This window comes from Polistes fuscatus, unplaced genomic scaffold (genome assembly GCF_010416935.1).
Source record: "Polistes fuscatus isolate 324 unplaced genomic scaffold, CU_Pfus_HIC Scaffold3, whole genome shotgun sequence".
NCBI classification, from domain to species: Eukaryota; Metazoa; Arthropoda; class Insecta; order Hymenoptera; family Vespidae; genus Polistes; species Polistes fuscatus.
Window position 1 is genome coordinate 14,107,287 of NW_025113107.1, and position 25,937 is coordinate 14,133,223.

General features: G+C 36.9%; 1 protein-coding gene across 17 annotated transcripts in view; it reads right to left on the reverse strand.

Annotated features, from left to right (window-relative positions):
• Nucleotides 1–301: 301 nt before the first annotated feature.
• Nucleotides 302–25,937, reverse strand: part of LOC122519095 (ras GTPase-activating protein raskol) — a 135,004-nt gene continuing 109,368 nt past the window's right edge. For 13 of the 17 annotated variants that reach the window (XM_043638301.1, XM_043638296.1, XM_043638295.1 and 10 more), the window contains 9 exons: nt 10,197–10,291; nt 6,502–6,785; nt 6,088–6,374; nt 5,662–5,994; nt 5,168–5,572; nt 4,911–5,077; nt 3,112–4,824; nt 2,806–2,930; nt 302–595 (listed from right to left, as the gene is read on the reverse strand). In XM_043638301.1, coding sequence (XP_043494236.1) covers nt 325–595; nt 2,806–2,930; nt 3,112–4,824; nt 4,911–5,077; nt 5,168–5,572; nt 5,662–5,994; nt 6,088–6,374; nt 6,502–6,785; nt 10,197–10,291 — 3,680 coding nt within the window. In that variant the 3' untranslated portion in view covers nt 302–324. Of the gene's footprint in view, nt 596–1,875; nt 1,911–2,087; nt 2,122–2,805; nt 2,931–3,111; nt 4,825–4,910; nt 5,078–5,167; nt 5,573–5,661; nt 5,995–6,087; nt 6,375–6,501; nt 6,786–10,196; nt 10,292–25,937 lie in introns of those variants that run through there. The other 4 variants (XM_043638290.1, XM_043638293.1, XM_043638291.1 and 1 more) reach the window with 4 other exon arrangements.

A 25,937-nucleotide genomic window follows, 5' to 3' on the forward strand; every position in this document is an offset into this window, starting at 1 on the left:
ATTATCAATATTATTATTAATAATATTATTTCTATATTAATTAATAATAATGAATATTATTACTCGGTTACGAATAATAAACTGGGAGGTAGCCAGCGCTAAGCGATAGTTGGTTGATCAGTCGAGCAGCAACAGCAACAGCAACAGCAACAGCAACAGCAACAGTAACAGCAACAGCCAATGACAACAACGGCAACAACAGCAGAGATGATTGATCGTTCTTCCAATTTGTTAAAACGCATTTTAATTTACTTCCTCCTCCCCCCTCCTGCCCCCCACCTTCTGCTCGTCCTTTTGTTTCTTTTTCTCGTTGAGAGGATTCGTTTAACATGAAGAACTCTTCAATTCACCGATATCAGCGATATTCTGCAATAATGTAGTAGTCTCGTTGTTGGGCTGTGCCTTTGCGTTGTAACGTTGCTTAAGATCCGTCAGGGCGGAAAGTAGCCGCGTGTTCGATAACGTCAATCTTGAATTTTCCGCATCCAAAGCAGCTATCTGTTGTTCCAACGCGTCTATCACGCGCTGCTTGTACGACAACGCGGCCGACAGTTTCTGTTCCTTGCGCCGTGACTCCTCCTCCATGGAGATTAAACTGGGGAAATTAAGAAAAATCATTTATTCATTTTATCCAAATCATTTTGTTTACAAATTATCTTTCTTTATCATTTTTATTATCTTTTTGTTTCGTCCATTTTTTTTTTCTCACTGTTTTATATAAGGACGAAGATCACATCTTCGTGGAACATTGATGGCGAACCTTTTCAAAAAAAAAGGAATGATTTCAAATCATTTCTCTTTTTTTTTTTCTTATAAATAAATTCATGGGTTCGTCCATCGTTGTTAAAAATTATTCAATTAATATGAGCGAAAACAAGACACATCAATATATTTATGATATACAGGATGGACTATCGAATACACTTTGTATTGATTTTCAATACACCTATGAAAAATATTTGATAAGAAATACTTGATGCTTCAAAATGTTCACCCTGTATACGCGTATGTATAATATATATATACATAAAAATGTAATAAGAATATATATTTATGAAACAGAATGATAAAAAGAAGCAGCCGTGTTTAAATGCAAAGACAACAAAAATCATTTACTTGGGAAAAAAGAATAATAATAATAATAATAATAATAATAATGATAATAATTAAAAGTTAACGATCATGGTGTGCAAGGATAAAAATGGCTGCTGGGGTTTTGTTACGATCAAGAAGCCAAGTATTCTGCATTTGGCCTACAAAATATAAAGAGCGACATGTTTGTTTCAAAAGAATAGTTCGCGAGGAAAAAACGTCCCGTGTGAAAATGAAAAAGTTTCAATTCGTTAAAATTTGATATACTGGACGGTTCTTTCTCGCATCGGTAGCAGACTGACATACATACATACATACATACACGCACGTGTAGTTGATTAGCGTGTAAATAGTACGATGCAGTTATGTTATGAAAAAATGATGGTATATCAAATGTATGTGGGTTAAGAATTGGTGAAATGTGATCGGTATTGAAAAGTATTTCATATATGTCATGATTTTTCTTCATTGATTTTCATGATTAAAGCAAAACGAACGAAGACCCTCGTAATAAAAAACTGACTTTGTTCTAACAGCGGCGATATACTCGAAAGATCGTCAAGCAAAATTACAGTTGCTCGCGTGTTACAATTCGTACAAATTAAAGTACAACGACGACACAACAGAGAAAATAGATATAATAGACAGAAATAATGCTAACAGAGTATATAATATACAAATATATATATATATATTTTTTTAACATTTATGTATACATATATATATATATGTGTGTGTACGTGAGAAAATTGTAAGAAGCTTAGAAATATAATTGACTCTTACACCAAGATCCAGATCAAGCCAGAGTATACCAAATGCAGCGGATAGAATGCACAGGAACACACAATCAATTAAACATACATTATATCGATAAATTAGCCAGATCGATTACAGTCAGTGTTTTTGTGTTTCTCTTTTTCATCATTTGATATTTATTCTTCTCAATTAATTTTACTTTTTTATTTTGTGCTTATTCGTTATTATTATTTTCCCCGTTCGCCACACCGCACGCTCCGTTAAAGTATCCTTCTTCTCGACGATATCGGTTTGTCATAAGAAAGATACAAAGAGAGTGAGAGTGAGTGCAAAGTAAATAGATAGATTGATAGAGAGAGATAGAGATAGAGATAGATAGATAGATAGATAGATAGATAAATAAATAAATAAATAGCTAAAAATGTTGAAAAATTCCGTAACCGTACCTTTACGTATAAATCCCGGCTAAGCTTCAACAAGATGAACTTTATCACCTTTTACTTTATTTCATTTTTCTTTTCTTTTCTTTTCTTTTCTTTTCTTTCTTTCTTTCTTTCTCTATTTCCAAAGGTGGCGAATGAAGCTAAAAAGTATCTGTTTATCAGCGTCAGACACCACTTTTAGAAATCTTTACAAAATAATCGCGAGTCTGCTAAAGCCGTTGTTGAATGTGATTTCGTTGATCGAACAGAATGATCGACAATTAGATTTGCGAATGGATCCTCCGTTCTTCCGTGAGCCATGAAAAGAGAAAGGTAAAGATGCGTGGACATGGAAGATCGGAAATAAGAACGGGAATGGTAGTCGATCGATATCGATATGGAAAAGAGAAAGAAGATAGAGAAAGAGAGAGAGAGAGAGAAAAAGAGAGAGAGAGAGATAGTGACGATGAGATAGGGTCACACTCAGGCATATAGATTCGGTGGATTAGTACTTGTGGGGATGAAAGTGAAGTACCTGGAGATGATGGTCTTCATCTCGGTGTCTGGTGCGATGCCGTTTATATCGGTATCTTCGTTCCCGCCAAATCTAGCTCTTACTCGATCAACGCTATTCTGCAGCCTCTCGATTTCCACCTGATACTAGAACCGAAGAGACCGTGTTAGTTACAATACGAGCAAACACAGAACATTTCTATTCTCGTAATTTGTGGTTATTCACGGGTTAATAGAAAAAAAAGATAGAGAGTAGTAAGATAATTGACGAAGAAGAGAGTTTTGTTCCAACACGAAATAATTCGACGAGTTAATTTTCTATCCTAACCTGATCGATGCTCCGATGACTTCGAGATTTGCTTCTCCTTGTGGTGCAATTTTCCTCTTCACTGGTGTCAGAAAGATCCCTCGTCGAGTCGAGAGACAACCTTCTTCTCAATTTGTTGCAACAAACGTTTTGCTGTTGTTCGGAATTACTCCTGTGAGTTTGGTTGATTTGTCGCCACTGATTTTGGCCGTTTCTTTGAAGATTCCTCATGTTGTTTTGAGGAGGTGGCGACGGACTGAGATCGACTCCTCTGACCCCTTCGACTCCGCCCCCGCCGCTACCGTCCCTCTCCTCGGAGCTGGTGCTGCCTCTTCTACCCGATCTACCGTGATTCGAGTCCATGTGATAAACCGGATTGGCAAAAGCCAATGGCGCGGCAGTGAGAATATGCGCGTTCGCGTTGTTGCTGCTGAGATCGACCGGACTCGAGCTTTGGCTGTAAGCAGCGAAGCTCTGGTAACCCGAAGATGCAACGTTGCTCAGCTGAGAGATCGAGATTTGCGATCCCTTTTGAGATTTCGATTCGGAAACCTCGTCGTCGGCGTACCTGAGCAGATCCGAAAGTTCGTCGAGATTACCATTGGCAGTGGTAGTGCTACCGTTGTTCCCCTTAGCGTTGTTGTAATTGTTGTTTGGCTGATGATGATTTATCGACAGAGTTAAATTCGTCGAGGGATTAACCACTACGTTCGCGTTCACCGTAGTCTTTGAGACGTTATTGTAATTCTGTTGTTGAGTAGTCTGATTCACATTTTCTTCCTTCCGACAATGATTCCTACTTGCCGACCTCGATACATTATAATTATTGTGATTATAATTGTCCTCCCTATCGTGAATTTCGAGATTTTGCAATCTCGCTATATTGTGTCTATAATGCTGTTGTTGTTGTTGTTGTTGTTGCTGCTGCTGTTGTTGCTGCTGTTGTTGTTGTTGTTGTTGCTGTTGATGATGATGATGATGATGATGATGAGAGACGTTGTTCATGTTGCTTGGCTGATTGTTTTGCGTTAGAGTTATATTGTAATTAGAATCTTTGAGATTGCTGTGACTTTCGGAACGAGTCGGACTGGATGGATGCGTCTGGCAGTGATTCACGTTCGCCAGACTGGCACTGGCTGTTAATCTGTAGCCAGCACCGGCACGAGTTTGGATAATCGGCCTGTGCTGACGTACTATGGGGGTTGGAGATCGAGATACGAAGGCCGCTGGTTCTAATGTATAATCGTCCGTATTGATTTGTAATTGCAATTTCCCGTTGTTCGCCATATAAGCGTTTCGAGGAAGAGTGGCCGCTCTGACGACGTTCGGACTACGCGAACTGTTATGACCCAACGTGTTGGATTGCAGCAACTCATTGCTATCTCTGATGGTACCGTTCAGAGTACTATGATTGCTCAGAGTAGATGTTGCCGATACGGAGAGATTCGTGTTGCTGTTGGCGATCGTCGGATCGTTGTAACGGAATATATTGTTTTGTAAATTTTGATAACGATGAGAAGTTGGCACAGGACTCGGTCCTGGTTGATCCAACGCCAAGGAAATCCTATCGAGAATTTCTAACAATTTGGTTGGCGGCGACGATTGCGAGGACGTTGCCATCGCTGCAACGCTTTCTCGTAACAACGCATGAAGGAGAGACAATTGTTTTCCTAGGTCTATGTAACCGTCGAACTCCAACGAGTTGTTCGCTGGTGCATCTTTTGGTAATGAACTCTGTAAAAAAAAAAAAATATTATTTTTTTCAATATCTTTAGAAACACATTTCAACAAAAAGTACTCGATCTCGATGAAACACTAACGCTGATAAGTTGCAGAAAATTCTTCATGGACGGTGCTTCTCGTTCCAATAGATCATTCATGAACTCCATGAAATTTTCCTTTCCCTGAAATCTCGTGAAATTCGCCAAGGTCTGCAACGTTTTAGCGACGAGAGTTAAATTTCTCGCTGCTTTCTCGTTCGGATATTCTGTAAAGAAAATCATAAAAAATGAAAATAAACGGATTCATTTGTATTCAAATGAAATACGAGAAAAACGTACGAACGACTACTACTAACCGTGTGTGATGTTGAAAAGAGACGGACTGAGAATGGCAGGACAAAGAAATCTCAGGAAAATAGACGCGGATATCAAATTATCCGCTATATCCTCTCGACACATATCGGCTAAACGTTCGCGGAAAATTCGAAAGCATTCGCGCAATTCTAATGGGAAATGTGCGTGACTGGACAATATTTTGCCCCAGGCGAGTTCTACCGCGTTACGAAGATTTTGTTGTTGCTTGTGGAGTGCGGCCACCGAGGCGACCTTGAGAGGATCCACCTCGCAGTCTCCACCTTCTACGGCACCCCTTACGACGGCTCCAAGGGTCTCTTGCAAATACCTGTCGCCCGTTAACTTCAAATATGCTTCCATTGCCTTCGTGGCCAAAGAATTTCCCCGGAATGTGAGTCTCTCGTCGTCTGAAAATGTTTCATCAAAATATTTCTACGTGATAAGATACGCATATATATATATATAAAAATCGTAAAAATAAAATAAAAAGGCGAACCTATTCTATGAATGTCCATCATAACGAGATCCGCTAAGAATTGCGGTGCTTTTTTCTCGCGTTGCATAACGGCTACCAAGGCAGTCGCAATATCTTCCTTCGCCTTGACGGCGATTACCGGTTCGAGTTTCTCGCAGAGGGACGCATAATCGGTCTTCAAGTATTCCAGGAACTCCTGGTAAACCTGAACCGGCAGTATGTCGACCGACTGGAAACGACATTTTACCCTGAGCGCTGGTGGTTCCTTTAAAGGACCCTTGTCGCCTACCACCGCGTACCATTTTTCTGTTAGATAACGAGACGTTACGTTGTGAACTGGTATACTGACCGAACCTGTAATAATTCAATAAAAAACAACGAAAATATAAGTTTCGTATATCATCGAGGATCGGAATGTTATTGGAAAAAAGATTGCATTGGACTTACCGATTAAAACGTTTTTATCTCGTTTCTTTTTCCTATCGGCTTCCCTGTAAAGGTTCACCTGAATCGTATTGACAGATGGTAGATGATGAAAGTCGAAGTGTTCGCCCCAGAAGCATAAATCGGCTTTCAGTTTAGCCGTGGTTCTTGCATAAAGCGTGCTATCGAGGCAGACCTCGCAGAAGTAACGTTTCTTAGCTGGCACACCTTTGGCCTCGAGTAACCAAATCTGAAGCGAGTTATCCGTCCTTCTCGTTTGTTCGGCATCCGGTTGTACAGACTTCCTCAAGCTATTGTTATTCAAACGAAAAATTTCAAATAGAAAAGTATGCCTATTTAGATTTTGATAAGACGAAAGTAAAGGAATGGTATGAAAAAAAAAAAATGAAACAAAGACAAAGACAAAGACCACCAAACCTGTGTAACCACTGATCCCGTTCGTGAGCCGTTCTACAACTGAAATACTTTGGTGCACCGGTACTGGGTGTGACCTGGAAGCAATGAGGTCTACCAAGGAGGCTCGGGTGAAGCGGCGTTACAGCAGCCAGGTCCATCGAGGTCACGGCCTGTCCGCAGAGGAGGGATTCGTGCGAACGACAACCCCGCAAACCGGCGCCCCGTTGTTTCTGTCTTTCCAATTTCGTCACGCTCTTCGTCCTTTTTAAGGGATTCGATCGGAACGATCTCTTTGAGAAGAAATTCTAAAAACAAATTATTATTCCTTAATTAGTCGAGTAAAACAAACCAGCGTTGAACACGTTGCACTATGCACGAAACACATCGTGAAAAGATATCGAAAGGTTATCGGAAAAGAGGAATTTTCATGGAAAATGTATTCGTCGTCTGATTTCAACGAAAATCCTCGACTGAATATCGTCGCGCCAAGAAATATCGAGAATCTTTAGTGACATTGCTCGGGTGAAAGGTATTTGCAGTGCTTGATATTCGAAGGCTTCTGCACGTGCACAAAAGACCAGTTACGTACACGCCAAATGAATCTCGCTTTTCCTCTTTTTCACTCCAATCCTCGCCCTCCCTCGTCCCCACCCCATCCCGATTCCTTTCGATTATCATTTACATATTTGCATAGAAAAATATCGGAATTTGATAACATTTTAGTTTCCTATTTTTTTTGTTATTATCACATATTTTGTTGTAGTAATATAATACACGAATCGTTTGAATATCCTTATCTGTTTAATTTACCCTTCCAGAGAAATAATTGATGATCGTGTTGACGACCTTGTCGTCCTCGTTCTCCTCGACAGCTTTCACGCACATTTTTATTTTCGTCATGAATCGCGAATCAAATTTCCTTTTCCGTTTGAGGTTGGAACGACGTTGAGGGGTAGGTGAAAACAAAGTTCGGCAGATGTTCTCTCTCGTCGACGTTCAAGATTCCCAAATCGTTAAATAATACAACCCGCACCCGTATGTCTTCCACGAACGCACAATGGTCGATTTTTCAAAAAGCAACGAATATTTTTCATCGTATTTTGAAAATTGGACGATGCACATCTGTGTGTACGAATTTTATCCTCCACTTTGATCCATCGTCACCACCACTTTTCTTATTATTTGTTCGTACACGTAGAATATTTCTTTTGCGTCGAGTAAGTTTTCCTGTGCACGAGCAATTTTATTTACACGTCAAACACGTCCCGTTTGCGGTAACACAACCGTTCGTTCGTTCGTTGAAGAAAAACACGAGTGTTATCGTTGCAATCGCATCGACAGATTCATCGATAAGATACTTCTTCTTCACTTTTTGTAATATTACAACACCGATGTGATGCGAATAACTATCTCTTCTTCCGTCGAAAGAAATATTCTCGTTCGATTTAAAGCTCCGTTTGGAATTACTCGAACGAACCAACTATCTATATATCCTGAGAGAAATATCGGTCAAGTGTCAAGCGAGTTCGCGAAGCTCGTTCTTCTCGTACGAGAGGAGTTCTTTTCGTCTCTGTCTTTCTCAAAGTATTCGAATCTCCCGCTTTATCGTGCACATGTGTGCGTATTAAACGATAAGTGTCTCCCTTCTTCTTCTCTTTCTTTCGTCAATGCCAGAACTTTAATCGCAAGAAACACACGCGTCATGGGATTTCGTCTTAAATCGTTAAACATAAATAAAATAATTCATCGATAATTTTCGGAAGAAAACAAAAATGGACAAATGTCTGCGTTAAAAAAAAAATCATTTTTCTTTGCAAAGATAAATTGTTATAAGGTAAATAAAAATAAGAAAAAGAAGAAGAAGACGTTAGAAATAATTTCGATCAACGTTTCTCGAGGGATCCACTTTTCTTCGAGTACGGTCTCCCCTGTTGGAAGTTGGTAGAAAAAAAGGGGGACACACGGAGGGATCCAAACGTCGATGATTTAAACTGGTAGGCCCTTTAAATCCCGCTGGCGTTATGGTTGGTATTTCTTTTTCACCGGATAACGATCATCCTAGAAACGTCTAAGTTCTCCTTGAGTTCGTACGTTTCATACCGGTTTTCCTCGATCTTCTATCAACGGAGTCAGTAGTCGAATGCGATAGAAAGGAAACTTGCGTATAGCTTACTGCCAAGTCAGATGCAACAACTTCCTCGTGTAATCAATTACAATCAATTAAAGTAAGACTTCTGACGGGTCTAATCAATTACGTTCGATTCAAAAGTGTATTACCACAACCATCACCACTACCACTACCATCACCGTTTAGAAAATTCGATAACTTTGGGTTAACGTAAGTGCAATTGAAAAATCCAATCTACAAAATCCTCGGTCCAGAAATACATTTTCTTCCCGCAATTACTTTTTTCACTGAAAAATTCACGATTTCACGAGTAAACAAACTACGGATAAACTTTTTATCATAATATATACATATATAGAATTGAATGATTTGAAATAGAGAATAAAGTAGGAATCTCGAGTAGAGCAGATGATTTCGCGGCAAAATCTGTTCGTCGACTGGCGCAGATGTTGCTCATCCGGGTAGTTTGAAGTCAAGGGATCCTTGGGGCGCACCTTTGTACCGGACTTCGACCGAAAAGCCTGCCCCTGTATTCAGGTGAAGCAGAACGGCTTACCCCTTGCCCCCTCTTTTCGTCTCAGAGCCCTTCGTCTACGTCTCCTTCTTCTGCTTCTACTCTTTTTCTTCTTCTTCTTCTTCTTCTTCCTCTTTTTCTTTTTCCTCTCTTTTTACCACCACCAAAGCGTGTTGTTCACGTTCGCACCATCACCATTACCACCATCGCCATCACCATCAGCAACAGCAGCAGCAACACCGGGTAGGTAAGAAGGACAAAAACGTCTTCGAGGGGTTCTCAAGCGACCTTCCCATCAAATTCTACCTTCCCCGATCAAAATATACCAACGTTTTCTTTCCCATTCTCAGATATTCTTTAGTTTCGATATATTTCTTTTTTTTTTGAAATTTATTATTGCATCGAGTCTCTCCTTGGAAAATCAATTTCAACGTATTGGGATTGATTCGATTATCTAACGCAAGATACGCGTCCTCCTATCCGTGTGTATATGTGTATGTGCGCGCGCGCGCGCGCGAGCACGCTAATGTTTTAACATACGAAGTTTACAAAAGAAAACTATCATCACGTGGGATTTGAGAACACCTGCCGGTTAAACGAAGAGACCGGATCGATATTTTCCGTATTGCGTCGTCTGCTTTTGCATTCAAGCCGAGTACGTGCGAGTACGCGATAAAATCGCAGCAGGTAGATAAAGTTCGAAGGGAGACCCTTTTCGAACGCGCCTACTACTATTACTACTACTACTACTACTACTAGTTTCATATATGTTTATCACGTAGTACTTATCGTCACGTGAATCCACTCTCCGACTCTTTAACTTTCCACGATTTACGATAATTCGATTCGGAACCTACGAATTTTCATTTCAATATATCCTTCACGAACCTTCCTTTATCACAGTTACTCCAATGAAACACGAAAATTCAAATTTGGCGCGCATTTTACCGAAGAATAAAAATCCCCTGCCTAACCTGCCTTACCGACCGAGCGTTAAACGCGGGAACAAATCTTACACACTCGTTACGAATTTTATTTTCATAAAACGAATAATTACAAAAATGAAACACTTACGACGATTCTATTTGGTGTAACGTCCAAGGGCCGTCCTCCGAGTACCGGTGTTGCCGGTGCACTTCCTCTTCGGCAAGCTTTCTCGTACGACGTATCTAAAAAAAGAAAATACAAAATAAACAAAAAAAATCAATAAATTAATCCAACGTATATACATCGTTGTTCGTGCACTACTATTTTATTTTTAATAACAACACTACAAACGATTCCAGTTTCTTACAATGAGTAATATCGTTAAGAACACGGTATAAAGGATAAATGTAAAAGTACGAAGGACGTAATTAACGCCCTTAGAAGAAAAGAAGGAGCCAAAAGGGGGAAACTCCACCCTCTTTTTCTCCGTCGACTCGGTACACACCCTCCCTCCCTTCCTCCTTCACCACCTCTCTTTTTCTGTTGTTTACAGTCAGCGGTTAAATGCTTCGTTCGTACAAGAGTCTCGAGTTACTAGTCTTTAAAGTCTCTCCCCCTCCCCACCCCTCACCTTCCTCATTTACCACGCGATTCTCTTTCACATGTACGCTATTTTATATCCTGTGTGTATATGTATGTGTATTACATGTAAACCACATTTGAACGAGAGTTTTATAAATAATTTTAACTCGAACACACGTAACACGTGGTTACATTAATTTCATAAAAATGTTATTTAAGGTTATAAATAGAAAACACGCGCATTGGTTTATCGTATAAAGTGCATTAAAAAATTGGAATGATCGATGTGAGGGGGTTGAAATTGAAATACATTTGACCTGAAATTGTGAAGAAAACGGTGCAACGAAATTTTTCAAATACCAGGAAGAAAAGCATTGGCAACGTAATCGGTATATCCGTTTGCTTGCTTGCATGCCGGATTAAATCACTCGTGACTAGACCGCCTCTTTCTATCTCTATCTCATTCTATCTCCATCTCTTTTATTGAGACGTTAATCCACAACTGATGACTCCTGGAATTCCACCGATACGAAAGGATAAAGAAGACTCCTCTCCTCTCCTCTCCTCTCGTGACTTTCCCACATTATTTTTTTTCTATTTCTTTCCTCGACGGAATCGAGTTTCCAAGAATCCGAACGATCACACACCACCACCACCACTGGCAACTGAATTTAACGATCGGTAATGGATTACAACACCCGTTACGAGCCGGCAAACATATTCGATGTGGTGTAAGCCTTCAGAACAGAAGAAGAAGAAGAAGAAGAAGAAGAAATTCTTAGAGAATCCGGTTTTGCTATCGGTGATCTGTCTATTCGCAATAATCAAATATTTACACAAATTGATTAGAAATATGATTAAGCTCGGATAAAAAAACGCGAGATAAGTCTAAAGAAATCGAATTGTGGGTGGAGTGGGGGAGTGAGGGAGAAAGAAAACGAGAGGGATGACAATGATAAAAAAAAAGAAAATAAAAAAAGATTTTTGTCGAGCGGCCTGCCTGCCTTCTTCTTATTCGTAGAAATCATTCGTGGAATAACTTCATTCTTGCATCTTTAATTGAAACGGCAAAGAAAAGTATATCAGAAGTATCCCTCCCTCCGTTCCCCTTGGCCCTCCCTCCCTCCCTCACTAGTCGAAACTCGGATCGGATCCGGTCTCCTATTCCGTCGCGGGGGCCGCAGCTGCTACTCCGAAGACTCGTCTCGGAGTCCTGCAGCGAGAAAAACACGATCCTTTGTGGCGTTCCAAACCAGAGAAAGAGAAATAGAAAGAGAAATAGAAAGAGAAAGAGAGAAAGAGAGAGAGGGGGAGACTCATACATATACAATAATGAGAGAGTTTCGTTCTCGGTTGGAATAGGAATCAATTGAAATTGAAACGAAATGAGACGGAGGACTACTTTGGAGAGCAGTTTTTTTTATTTTATTTCGAACTTTTTTTTTTTCTTTTTCCTTTAGTTTAGCCTCTCTCTCTCTCTCTCTCTTCTCTCTTTCTTTATTCAACGACACTCCTCCACGCCTCTCAGTTAGCTTACAACACTGCTGCAACAAACTCTCGACGACGTTTGTTCTCTTAACGATCCCAATATACGTAACTCGACGGTTATATTATATTAATGATCGGCACACCACCGTCGGGGTCCTTTCTATATTTGCTAAACCCTTTCATTATTCATCCCTTTCTTTCTTTCTTTCTTTTTTTTTCTTTTTTTTTTCTCTATCGAAACGAAGAGCAACGATAAAGTTGTATTAGTGAGAAACAGTCGGTAATATTTTTGCAACTGCAACTGCAACTGCAATATACAAAGGTTAGTAGTAATAATAATTGATCTTTCTCTTCCTGTTCCTCTATTAACTCCGACTGCGCGTTTCCGTTTTGCTATTTATTGATATATCGCATACTTCAAAGGCGTGTGTGGTGCACGTGCCTGCCTGCCTGCCTACTGCTACTACTACCGGGTATGATATCAAATTTATTTGTAGTAGTAGTAGTAGTAGATAATAGAACGATGTTTAGAAAGGGCGTGGAAAGCAACAATCATTTTTCATCGTTCGGTGGAACCCTTACAACGAAACTTACCTATCGAACAAAACAACGTGATGATGATAGTCTTTGCTAGTTGATACACTTAAAAAAGGGCTGGTTTTATTCACCCTACTAGCTTTCCGATTGATATCTGGAATACGTTTCTTCGATTGTTCAATCCTTTCATTTATGTTTGTTCGGACAAAGGAGAGAAAGAGAAAGAGAGAAAGAAATAATCTTTTAAAGAACGCAGGACGTTGTTGGAAGATAACGGACGACGTTTTCAAAGTAAAAACAAATTGCAAGTATAATATTCAGTACAATATATATATATATATATGTATCGTGCCGTTTGTAAGGTCAACCTCTTGCATTCCATCGCATGATCTAATCTCAGTCAGCGCAGTTAGAAACCGAGAAGATCTTATAGAATATGTGTTCTTACGTTTTGTCCGATCCGAAGTTAAAACATGGAAGAAAATACATTTGTTTTTGCTTCTTCTACTTCTACTTCTTCTTCTTTTTTATTTTTTTTTTCCTTATAGAATATCATCGAGCGAGAATAGATAAAAGATAAGAGTTGATATCGAAGGAAAAGAAAAAATGTTAAAAATCCAGCTAAATAGAGATGATTTCCTCCCCCACCCCCCACCTTCCATCCCCCCACTTTCACCCCTAACCACTTATATTTCTCTTTAGCAGTTGGATCAAAGCCAGGAATTTCTCTCTTCTATTAGACTTATTGTTAGCGGGGAGTTCTTTAGAGGACAATGCCACTAAAAAGAGAAAGAAATCGTACGAGGCATCCGAATGACGACGTTCACGGAGAATTTTTATTAATAGAAATCCCTTTTTCCCTTTTTAGAAAGTGTAAGATTAATTAAACACACTTTTGTCGATTATTACTCGTATAGAAAATTGATAATATCGTCGATCGAATACTCGAGAGGTGATACTTTTCTAAAAGGATTACATTTGAACGCTGAATTAATTGCATATAACGTTGAATTAACGAATAATTTATTTTTGACAATATCGTGAAAGTTACATTGAATTAATCGAGCTTGAAATAATATGATGTGAAATAACTGATAAACTTACTCGTATAGAAAATTGATAATATCGTCGATCGAATACTCGAGAGGTGATACTTTTCTAAAAGAATTACATTTGAACACTGAATGAATTGCATATAATGTTGAATTAACAAATAATTCATTTTTGACAATATCGTGAAAGTTACATTGAATTAATCGAGCTTGAAATAACTGATAAACTAAATATTTTTAAATTTTGACTTGTTAGATCATTTTCATAATTATAGGTGTATATATATTTCGCTACAATGTTCTAACGAACGATCTTAATGAACATGTAAACTACTCCTATCGTATTTGAATATTTAACAGAGCACAATCTATCTATCAGTGGGACGCGACCAACACTATGGGAATCATCGTAGTAGAACGCAAAGTTTATATGGTTGAAATTAATCAACCCAGACACACATCAAATACTTGAGAGGTGATACTTTTCTAAAAGGATTACATTTGAACGCTGAATTAATTGCGTATAACGTTGAATTAACAAATAATTCATTTTTGACAATATCGTGAAAGTTACATTGAATTAATCGAGCTTGAAATAATGCGGTAAACTAAATTTTTGTAAATTTTGATTTGTTAGATCATCTTCATAATTATAGGTGCATATATATTTCGCTACAATGTTCTAACGAACGATCTTAATGAACATGTAAACTACTCCTATCGTATTTGAATATTTAACAGAGCACAATCTATCTATCAGTGGGACGCGACCAACACTATGGGAATCCTCGTAGTAGAACGCAAAGTTTATATGGTTAAAATTAATCAACCCAGACACACATCAAATACTTGAGAGGTGATACTTTTCTAAAAGGATTACATTTGAACACTGAATGAATTGCATATAATGTTGAATTAACAAATAACTGATAAACTAAATTTTTTAAAATTTTTTTAAATTTTGACTTGTTAGATCATTGTCATAATTATAGGTGCATATATATTTCGCTACAATGTTCTAACGAACGATCTTAATGAACATGTAAACTACTCCTATCGTATTTGAATATTTAACAGAGCACAATCTATCTATCAGTGGGACGCGACCAACACTATGGGAATCCTCGTAGTAGAACGCAAAGTTTATATGGTTGAAATTAATCAACCCAGACACACACAGACACATATACATTATCATAGGCGTGTCTTTATGAGCGTGGTCATTGGCACTAATATATACATACTCGTTCAACGAGAAACGGAACTTTCTCACACGGGATGAGTTCCTACGAGGCTGGGGGACACATTCTACCAGAGAGACAGCATGCACCACCTAACGGCAGACGTCATGCTACAGGGAAAGGGATGAAAAAGTTGAAAAAAAAAACAAAAAGGGACAACAAGAAGACGAAGTAGCAAACGAAGTAGCTGTGGTGTGGTAGAAGCAGAGAACTTGGAAGTGGAAGAGAACCAACCAACCAACCAACCAACCAACCAACTAAGAAAAGAGAGAAATGAGTGGGAGAAATGAAAAAAGAAATGTAAGAAGAAGAAGAAGAAGAAGTGGAAAAGAAAAGAGAAGAAAAGAATAAAAGGAGGGTCGGTTGGTCGTGGCTTCCCTTCGTAGCAGGATGTGCGTATCTTCTGGTGCGTAAGGGCCTCCAGGGCATAGCGGAGTCTGCGTGTTCTGCCTCTGAATGACCGTACACGTCTTTCTCTCTTTCTATCTTATCTTTTACTCTCTCATCTAAACCAGGGACGTATGCTACTGGTACCTTTTCTCTACCAATCCAATATATCGTGTCCTATATAATGTAATATTATCTATAGAAGATCTCTATTACGTAAAACTACATTTATCTCAAAATCTATGTAAAATATAAAACGAAAGGGTGACAAATATTTATCATTTTATTTTAATTTTTTGGTCGTATTTTATGAATTATTATTATTATTTTTTAATTCTCTATTAAGTTTCCTTTTTTTTTTCTTTTTCTTTTTCTTGTTCACCGTTAAATATATGTATTACGTTCTCCGATCGTTGTCATCTGGTACAGTTGACAGAAAATTGGATGCACGATTATAATCGAGACGACAGACAGGCGCATTAAAAAGTCGTTTAACGAGGATGCTGGAAAGGGGATTGGAAATAAAAATTTGACTCGAGGAATCAATTGTTCTCTCTCTCTCTCTCTCTCTCTTTCTCTCTTTCCCTTGTATGCAATCCCCCTTTTGCAGTAGTATGCGACAGGGATATTATTCCGAAGAGCGGCGCGTTAGTTCAACGAATGAAAAGATCAACGTCCATTGACTCTCGACTCGCTTTCTACCAGACCGAAACAACACTACTCGCTAACCAGTCGCAATTCATCAGATTCACACGTCATTAACTCGACGATGATTTCTAATGCGATTTAAAAAAAAAAAATAACATCGGTTAAGTTGACCGATACGAGAACGATCAAAAAGAAAGTTGAAAAAAAAATAAAGAAAAAAGAGGGGGAATTTGATTAAAATTTATGACATTATAATTGACCAACATTTTGAATTTAATACTCTCGTTAATTGTGATTGGTCGACTTATGATAAATACGAAATAATTGATATACTCTTTATTTTTTTTTATTATTTTTTATATATACTTTCTTCGATCAAATTAATATGATAAATACGAAATAATTGATATACTCTTTATTTTTTTTTTATTATTTTTTTATATACTTTCTTTGATCAAATTAATTCCCGACCGGTGAAATAAATCGATATTAACAATAAGTTCATACGTTAATACGGATATAGAACACACCCTGTATATATGGTCGGGTCCAGTCATGCAGAGATCAAGTTTGTTGCGAATACTCGACGAAGGTATCGCCATTAAAGCGATATTATTATCGAAGTCAGCCGTGAAAGCTCGGCATTATCGTCGAGCGCATCGAGCGTTCATTTTGTGCACTCTCTCTCTCTCTCTCTCTCACTCTCGCACAGCTTCGAACCAACACGTATGTAACTCGTATATATATAAATATATATGTGTATGTATCTTGACGGCCCTTCCCACTCGTGATTTTTCTTCTGCCTCCGAGCCTGGGTGCCAACGTTGGCTTAGCGAGAGGAGAGACTCTCTTTTTCTCTCGTTCAGATAAACGAATCCTCGTGTATTCCTAAAGACTAAATTCATGTAACACTAAATGCATTCGATGCACCAGACTAAATTCCCATTTACCATTTTCAGTATCGATTATACATTTTGTATTTTCCTTTTTTAATTTCATTTCATTCTCTCCACTTTCTAAATCTATGTTTCATTAATTTTTTATCTATTTTTTTTTTCTATTAAGAAAATTAATTAACCGTACGTGGAACTGATTTTAATAGATCATTTATAGATCTAGAATTGAATTGGATAGAATAGGTTTAATGTTGCTAAACAACATAGTGATCACGATTCTAATATAAAATTACACGTAAAATCGTATAGTAACATCGGTCACGGGTGACCCTTCCCCCCTCTCCCACGTGCTGGTCAATAAGTTAAGGGCGTTTCAGCTGTTCGTATATCCTCTTCTTATATATTGTTCAGGATAAAATTATTTATAGCTTGGTGACAAAACAGATTTGAATGGTGGTGAAAATGATCACACGGTGTGTTCGAAAATCCAGCATATATTTCTCTCTCTCTCTCTCTAAGCATTTTGTTCGTTCATTGTTGTCATCGGCTATTTCATCGTAAACGTCAATTCATTCTCTCTGCTATGTTTTACTATATGATACATATCTATACACGTGTAAATAGGGAAAAGAAGAAGAAGAAGAAGAAGATGAAATAGAAAATGAAAGGGGGAAGGTAAAACTTTCGTGCTCGTATTTCAATTTTCGACGTGTTTTCATACTACGTGTACGTATGTGCATGCATGCATATGTTGTATATGTATATGTATGCTATAGAAAGATCGTTTTTCATGTTGGCAATAAGAATGAATAAGAGACGAGACTACATTGTAAAGAGAGAACAAACGTAGCTGGGTATTGAAGGGCCGTCGATAGGGCGTAGGCGTGAAACGTTGGATTTCACTCCTCTACGATAAATTTACATTTCTCTTAGCATAAACCATCATATTCATTCATATTCCGAGATACCTCATTTTTATTATTAACCCTTTTCACTCGAAACATTTGTTTATTGATGGCTTTTGATATATTCAATTTTTAATTGGAGTGTTCCATATAACTCCAGTCACGATTTTTCAAGGTATTTGCGATCAACCGGACAAAAAAATAAAAATTTTAATAAATAATATAATACTATAATAATAATAATAAAATAAATATATATATATATATTATTAATTATATGTATAATAATAAAATAAAATACTTTGAACAAACGTTGATCTGTTTTTGATTGACTATATCAGGCAATGTGAACAATGCCTGACCCGTCAACTTTTACTCTGACATTTTATGAACCTTTGCAGATCGATTTATAACTCGATAAGGTATTCTACACGTAAGAAAAATAGTGTACTTTAATTTATTATAAAAATTATTCAAATCTGCTTGCTATAAGTATACAAAATATTGATGCAAACTATAGAGAGAAACATTTCTTCAAAATCCACCCGTTGAAATGAAACATTGTCCTCCATCTAATTACTTTAATTAATTTATTTTTATTGTTTATATGCCCTTCCGAATGTTGCCTATGTGTATAAAGGTAATAATGTACCTAATACATAAAATTAAAAATTATGACGTTCTCATTTTATCATTCTTTTAATTTTTATATAATTTCTTAAATAATAAATTCTAACAAATTCATTTATCTTACATTAGTTTAACAGATTAGACGATTCCGAGCAAAAACAATTACTGAAAATAGAACAAAATTCTGGACATTTCCGTAATAGAACTAAATAGATTGGAAGACACATACGTAAATAATGTATGTGTGTGTGTGCGTGCGTGTTTATATACTACAGAAGCTATGCTGGGTTGAACACGTTATGCAAGGAGCGTGGGATCGCAGAGAGAAAGAGAGAAGCAGAAGACACGTGGAGTAAAAATTCATATGAGTGTGTGTGTGTGTGCAATGAACCAGAGAAGAACGTGCACGCACACCTAGACAAACATATATATAAATATATATATAAAAAATATAGAAAGTATGTGTATAGGTAAGTTCTTAGCCATAAGATAAGCGAAAACTCGTTCTCCGTAGTCGGTGAGAGTGTTCTTGCGGTAGAAAGGGAAGTCAGCTGGATGAGAGATTTGCAACTTAATCTCGGTTCCAACATTATCTTCTGTCCTTTTCTCTCTCACCAAATATATTATTATTATTATTATTATTATTATTATTATTATTATTATTATTATTGCAATAAACATTTTTAATAAAATATAATACTAATTATTAAATATATATATTATATAATAGTATATATATTTATTTATATATTATTATAATTATATATTATTTATTATTAATTAAAAAGTAAATATAATTATATAAATAAATATATATTATTATTATTGCAATAAACATTTTTAATACAATATAATACTAATTATTAAATATATATACTATTATATAATAGTATATATATTTATTTATATATTATTATAATTATATATTATTTATTATTAATTAAAAAATAAATATACAATTATATAAATAAATATATAAAATTAAACAATTATTAAAATAAACATATAATTATAAAATAAAATAAAATAAAATAAAATAAAGAGTCAAGAAATAATAAAAAGAAAAATATTAAATTTGTGATCGAATAAAAGGAACGCGAAGGATATTGAAAAAAAAAAATAAAGAAAAGAAAAAAAAAGGGAAAGGTGATTCGACCTTCCCTTGAAAAAACGGCATAAGGCTATTCGAATTGTGGAAGGTATGTTAAAGCACTTTGTCCTAAGTATTTCCGATTGGCAGTGGTACTCTAAAAGCTTAGCTGCTTCTCTTCGACGACAATCCATTTCTTTCTTTCCTTTTTCCTCTCACCATAGCACAGAACACAGCTTCTCGAAGCTCTTTTGTAAATGGGAATTCGTTTAGCTGCTGGGGTTGCTGCTCTCTCTCTCTCTCTCTTTCTCTGTATGAATGAAGAAAAAGAAAGGAGAGTCCTAAAACCCCATACGCACTACTACTAGTGTTGTGTTGTGCATTTGAAGCTTTCTCTCCTGACCACCAGTTTCTACGCTCCATTAAACACGAGCCCATTAAATTACGAATGAGAATTAGCCTTGCCAATTGAATCATTATCGTTTAAAGATGATCCACAATTTTTTTCTTATAACGTAGCAAACATTTCTTACTAATATATATGCGCGCGCGCGCGCGTGTGTGTGTGGGTGTGTGTGTGTGTGTGCCCGATATGATTTGTCGTATGTATTTAAATGATCTTTTTCTTTGTTGAATTTTCAATGAATAACGAATAAAGATGATTTCGAAATATAATAGATAAATCATTCCGAAGTAATCTACTTAGTTCGATAAATAAGAAGAATAATCGGAAAACGTACGAGACACGAGTGATTCGGTCATCGATATAAATCTTTCGAAATTGGGTCAGTACGTATAAGTACGTATGTGTACAGATATATATATAAGTGATTCGTTCATATTAAAGTTGAATTCTTCGAAGGCTCGAGAGACGTAAGATATGAGCACGTTGTGTTGCTGCTCACAAGGAAGCATTCACCTAACGAACAAAGAACTTACGAATTCTGAAGAGGGTTCATTTTTTTTTTCCTTCTTCTTTATAAACTACCAAGGTACTTACGTACTATAAAAAGAAAAAAAAATATATAATAAAGGGTGTACTGTATGTAATCTATGATTTAGGATAATTGTATTCCTCTTATGGCTTATCGAAATGATTAGAGAAAATGTAAAAGAAAAAAAAGAACGAAAATTAGCATTGAGAGAACAAAAAGTTTGAATTCTTATTTGCTTTTCCATTTGAACTCTTTCTCTCTATATATATTTCTTTATTTCTTTTCTCCATTTTCATTTATCTCTTACTAACCATCGACATTCTGCTCCAATAAAGACGATTATCGTGATGTTAATGAAGTATAATTAGAGCGTGGCATGGCACGCGACCCAACCATAAACGATCGCCAGATGCCGACTGGAGTGGCTTATTTCTTTTAAAATTATTCTTAACTATGAATACTATGAATACTACTACTACTACTACTACTACTATGACGACGACGATGATGACGGTAAAGGAGTAAAAGTAAAGTTTAAGTACATTAAATATACAAGTTATAATTCGAGTTTTTAAGTTAAATTCTTATTGCAGGTGGTACATGCATAACGTCGTCGCGTTAAAATGCAGCTGCATGTGCACGAGCACGTGACCACTTGCGTTACGCACCGGTTATCCCCAACCAACCGTTCCGCTAATCGCAAGAGTTACAGTTTTATACTATAACTCTACGAGAAAACTAATTATAAAGTATAATTTTCTCTCGTTAAACGAGGCGACACCGCGAACGATTTTCTTCCTTAGACGAACTACATTCCCGTGTAATTTCATTTCGCATTAAACACCCAATTTCAATTTTAGCTCGAAAACATTTTCTATGTCACATATAAATCATTTTTAATTATCCATTATCATTATAAAGAAAGATAAATAATTGACTGTAGTAAGCATTCTTTTCCAATAGAAGTTAAATTCCAATTGGTAACTAAAAAACACATCTGCTTGCAATCGTATGCACGTGTTCCCATAACAAAAAAAAAAAGAAAAATAATTATTGCACCGAGTAACCTTGAACGCGAGCACAATGCGTTTCGGTCTGTCTCTCTCTCTCTCTCTCTCATTTTGGAAGACATTTTTTTTTTTTATGAAACGTTCTACTACGCAAGGAGAAGATCGTACGCATGCTGGATACATTATTACACTTGATAATGGCAATTAATCTCGTTTTTGCCGTTCCACGAGCTCGTTTACCTTCGAATCGAGAGAGGGAACTTTCTCGCTAACCGAGAGATGACTGTAATTAAAGCTTAACCATCCACCATCCCTTTTGTCTCTCTCTCTTTCTCTTGAAACATTAATTTTCCCCTCTAAATGCTCGAGCAATAAGTCAGAGTACTCGGTAGGCTGTTGTTGGTTGAACATGCGAGACTGAGATCATCGACACTTATGGTCATAATGCTTTCTCTCTGTCAATGTCTTATCTCTCTCTCTCTCTCTCTCTCTCTTTTGGGTCTTTTAAACTTCATCTCCATTTCTCCCCCATCGAATATAATCCTCTCTCTCTCTCTCTCTCTCCCTTCGAATCACAAATCCTCATTCTGGTCTAACCGAAAAACGTTCCTTCGTTTACTGGAACGAGATAAACGATAAACGAGAGAGAGATATCGATCCTCCAGGTTCGAAACGTTCCAAAAAATAAAATAAAATAAAATCAAATAAAATGAAACTCACGAATATTCTTGAATTATTTCATTTAACAAAGTGTTTTACATATCGAATCATTTGAATTCATTGTTTCGCATCTTTCTTTCTCTCGGTGTTGTTGGAACGAATGAAACGAAAAGGAAGAGGAGGAGGAGGAGGAGGTGGAGGAGGATATTGCATAACACGAAAAGGCAATTTTCAAACTCGATCAAAGTACGAACGATGATGATATTAAGCAGATGGCAGGCACACAGGCAAACGGAAGAGATAACCTCGATTAATTCGTGAATCTGCCCTCCAGATAACGTACTCGAACGAAAGAGAGAAAGAGAGAGAGAAAGAGAGAGAGAGAAAAAAGCTACCACACTCGTTCGTATGTTCACGATTATTTCTTCCTCCTATAATATATAAGCGCGTGCATACACGTGTCTGCGCGTAAACCGAAAGCTAAGCTTGTCCCTCGACCGATACAAAAATACCGGCCTTTGAAACGCGTGTTTTAAAGCGGGAACATCGGCATGGTTTATTTACAGACTACTCCTCCCTGCATCCGGAAACGATCAAATGTATTTTCGTGATATTCCGAGTAAGATTTAAGACTGAAGCACGCACACACCAAATATTCAAACTTACTTCCCGGATTTAGATGAAATATTCACATTCACACATCTGCGACGTGAGGAGGAGGAGGAGGAGGAGGAGGAGGAGGAGGAGGGGGTTTGGTATTTTGGATTGTTAACATTCCGATGTTCGTGTGAATAGTAAATTTGATATGAATGAAAATACGACGGCTAACGAAATCATGAAATCTTGGATAAAGATAATTCAAGTTAGATGATAAATCAAAAAGAAAAAATTAATGAAGGTGGAAGGTGTCATTATGCATTTGCTCCTCCAACATCGGATGATATTTTTTTTTTTTATCTAGGATTGAAATATGCATTGTTGCATCGTCATTGAAACTTCAACTGAAAGAAAAAGAAAGAAAAAAAAAAATAAAAAACTCGCCCGAGCAAAACCGTTCTTCCATTAATTAATAAGAGGTCGTTCACCTCTGTGAGTGAGAGACGAGAGACGGGTGAGAGATACCGCGCTTCTGCTCGGTGCTCTAATTAACTAATTAAGAACATTATCTCTCTCTCGTGTAAGACCACCAACCGTGAAAACGTTCGATTTGTGCATCACCGATAATGTTTATTCAATTTTTTGTTCTGTTTTCTTTTTTAATACACGATTATGCTAATAAAGAGAAGCAGCTCCACCCCCCCCCCACCGTTCGTTCCTTTCTATTTCGAAATAATAACAAATTTTCACAATAATTCAAATTTTGTCAATTTGACAGATAACACAAATCAAAGTGATCGTATATTAGTGATATACTTTCAGTTAAATGATTAATTAGTTTAAACAATAATAAAAGATAGAAAAAGAAACAACGGACCAATCAAAGTGACAAGTTAAACTAAATTTAAATATCGATTAATCGAATAAGGACAAGCTTCTAAGTCGTACGAATAGAAAAGTCGAATGGAATAAAACAAAATTGTAAAAAAAAAAGAATAGAAGAAATCAAAGTGATCGTATATTAGTGATATACTTTCAGTTAAATGATTAATTAGTTTAAACAATAATAAAAGATAGAAAAAGAAACAACGGACCAATCAAAGTGACGAGTTAAACTAAATTTAAATATCGATTAATCGAATAAGGACAAGCTTCTAAATCGTACGAACAGAAAAGTCGAATGGAATAAAACAAAATTGTAAAAAAAAAAAAAGAATAGAAGAATAAAAATTGAAGAGTGTTTTGTCTACCAAACGGATCTGTATTTCGATTTGTAGTTTTCAGTCTCTCCCCCTAGCACTTCACTTTTTTGCTCCCTTAATCTTATCTCGAGTACTCTCTCGTTTGAAAGAAACGTATGTACGTGCACACACACACACACATACACACGCATTCGGCGTACAGGTAAAACGGTGTTCTCGTTGATTCGCGTTCACGCGAAACCACTGTGGTGGTGGTGGTGGTGGTGGAGGTGGCTTTCGTTTTTCCGCGCGAAAGGACAGCGAGAGCGCGGGAAATTCAAAGATCATGGATCTGTAAATTTTAATAACGTATTCATAAATTCTGAAGTGCGTGTTCTCGCCGAGTGGACGAGGGAAAGCGCGTATTTTCAGTAGGTTCTTTATATTTTTTTCCTTTTTAATTTAATTTAAACACGAGACGCCTCTCACCTAACCAAGACTTGCCCGACTTTCACGGAAGTCTACTTCGTTGCTAGAAATGTTGCAATCCATAAATTTATAACATGACCTAAATATTATTACGAGGAAGCGAAATTAGTTTTATCAAAATTGGCGTCCCATATATTTCAAACGATTCTTGTCATTTATTTATCCTTAACAAAAAGAACAAATCTCATCAAACTGTGGTTGGACAAGCCAATAATTACAACGAATCGCAATTGCCTGTCATTTTCTATCACTGAAATGTCAATGAATTTACATATTAAATATTATATTCGCGATTCAGATGTAACACGATCGACGATAACCTGATTGATATTTATTACCTCTAACTACTGGCAATTTAAACGAGATGAAAGGATGATCGTTGTATCAAATTTTTCGGAAAGATACCATCTGACATTTAGCTACAAGGTAAAAAGATATTTTAGACAGCTTTCTGACCCAGATATGGTACCAGTCGACTAGGCTTTAACGAGAAATGGCAGCCAACGTGCATACGTGATTAAACGGACTGTCCCAAGAGTGGTCGAGTCTTTGACATGAGTAAAGTTTGCTTATTCAGTGGCTCGGAATAGTTTCAATTATGTATTTCGTTAAAAGAAAAAGGGGGAAAGACTATCAAAAAGGAAAGAAAAAAATGTGCAAAGTAGCGGTAGTAGTAGTAGTAGTTGTAGGAGGCAACATGGCACAGCAGAAGGAATGATTCATGCTTCACGTTTCAGTGAAGAAAGAAAAGAAAGAAAGAGAAATGGAAAGATGGAAGAAAGGAAGGAAGGAAGGAGAAGAAATGCGTTAGTTTTCGTGTCAGCTACACGTAAGACCCACCCTATATACGCAAAGTGCACGCTCTAGTTCTTATCACCTCGGGCTTTTATACAGCATGACGCATGGAAGGGTTCTCCCCACCCCCCTCCCCCTCCCCATCCACCATTACGTCTTAGAATGTCCACCGGTACACGTTTCTATGAGACACGAAAGCGGAATAACCGGAGAAAGGAAATCGAATCGAATGCTTTACTTCTAATGGTCCCTCCCCACCCCCCACCCCCACCCTCAACCCCTCTCACTCTTTCTCTCTCTTTCTTTCTTTCCAATCCAGTCACACTTGCCATTTACTCGACCTACTTCTTGCTTAAGAGTTAATTACCTAGAGAACGGTGATTACGAATCGGATTATTTTCTCACCGGAAAGGATATTGACCGTTTATTATTATTTCAAATGATTTGTTTTTTCAAATAGAAAAATAAATGACGACGACCGTGGTAATACCTCGTATTTCTAATTTTCTTCCTATTTTTTTTTTCCTATTTCTTACCATTATTATCGAGGAATAATATCGTTCGGAAAGTTTACGAGGCAAGATTTTGATTGAATTTCTCGAAACGAACGTTTCTCGATATTGTAAAATATTAAATATATCCGTGAGAGGGGGAAAAAGCGGATAAAACTTGAAGATAACAAATGGAAAAAAATTCAAACATTTTACAGTAGAATAGGTATCCTTAATCGAAAAGGATTTAACGAGATTACGTCTCGAGTAAAAT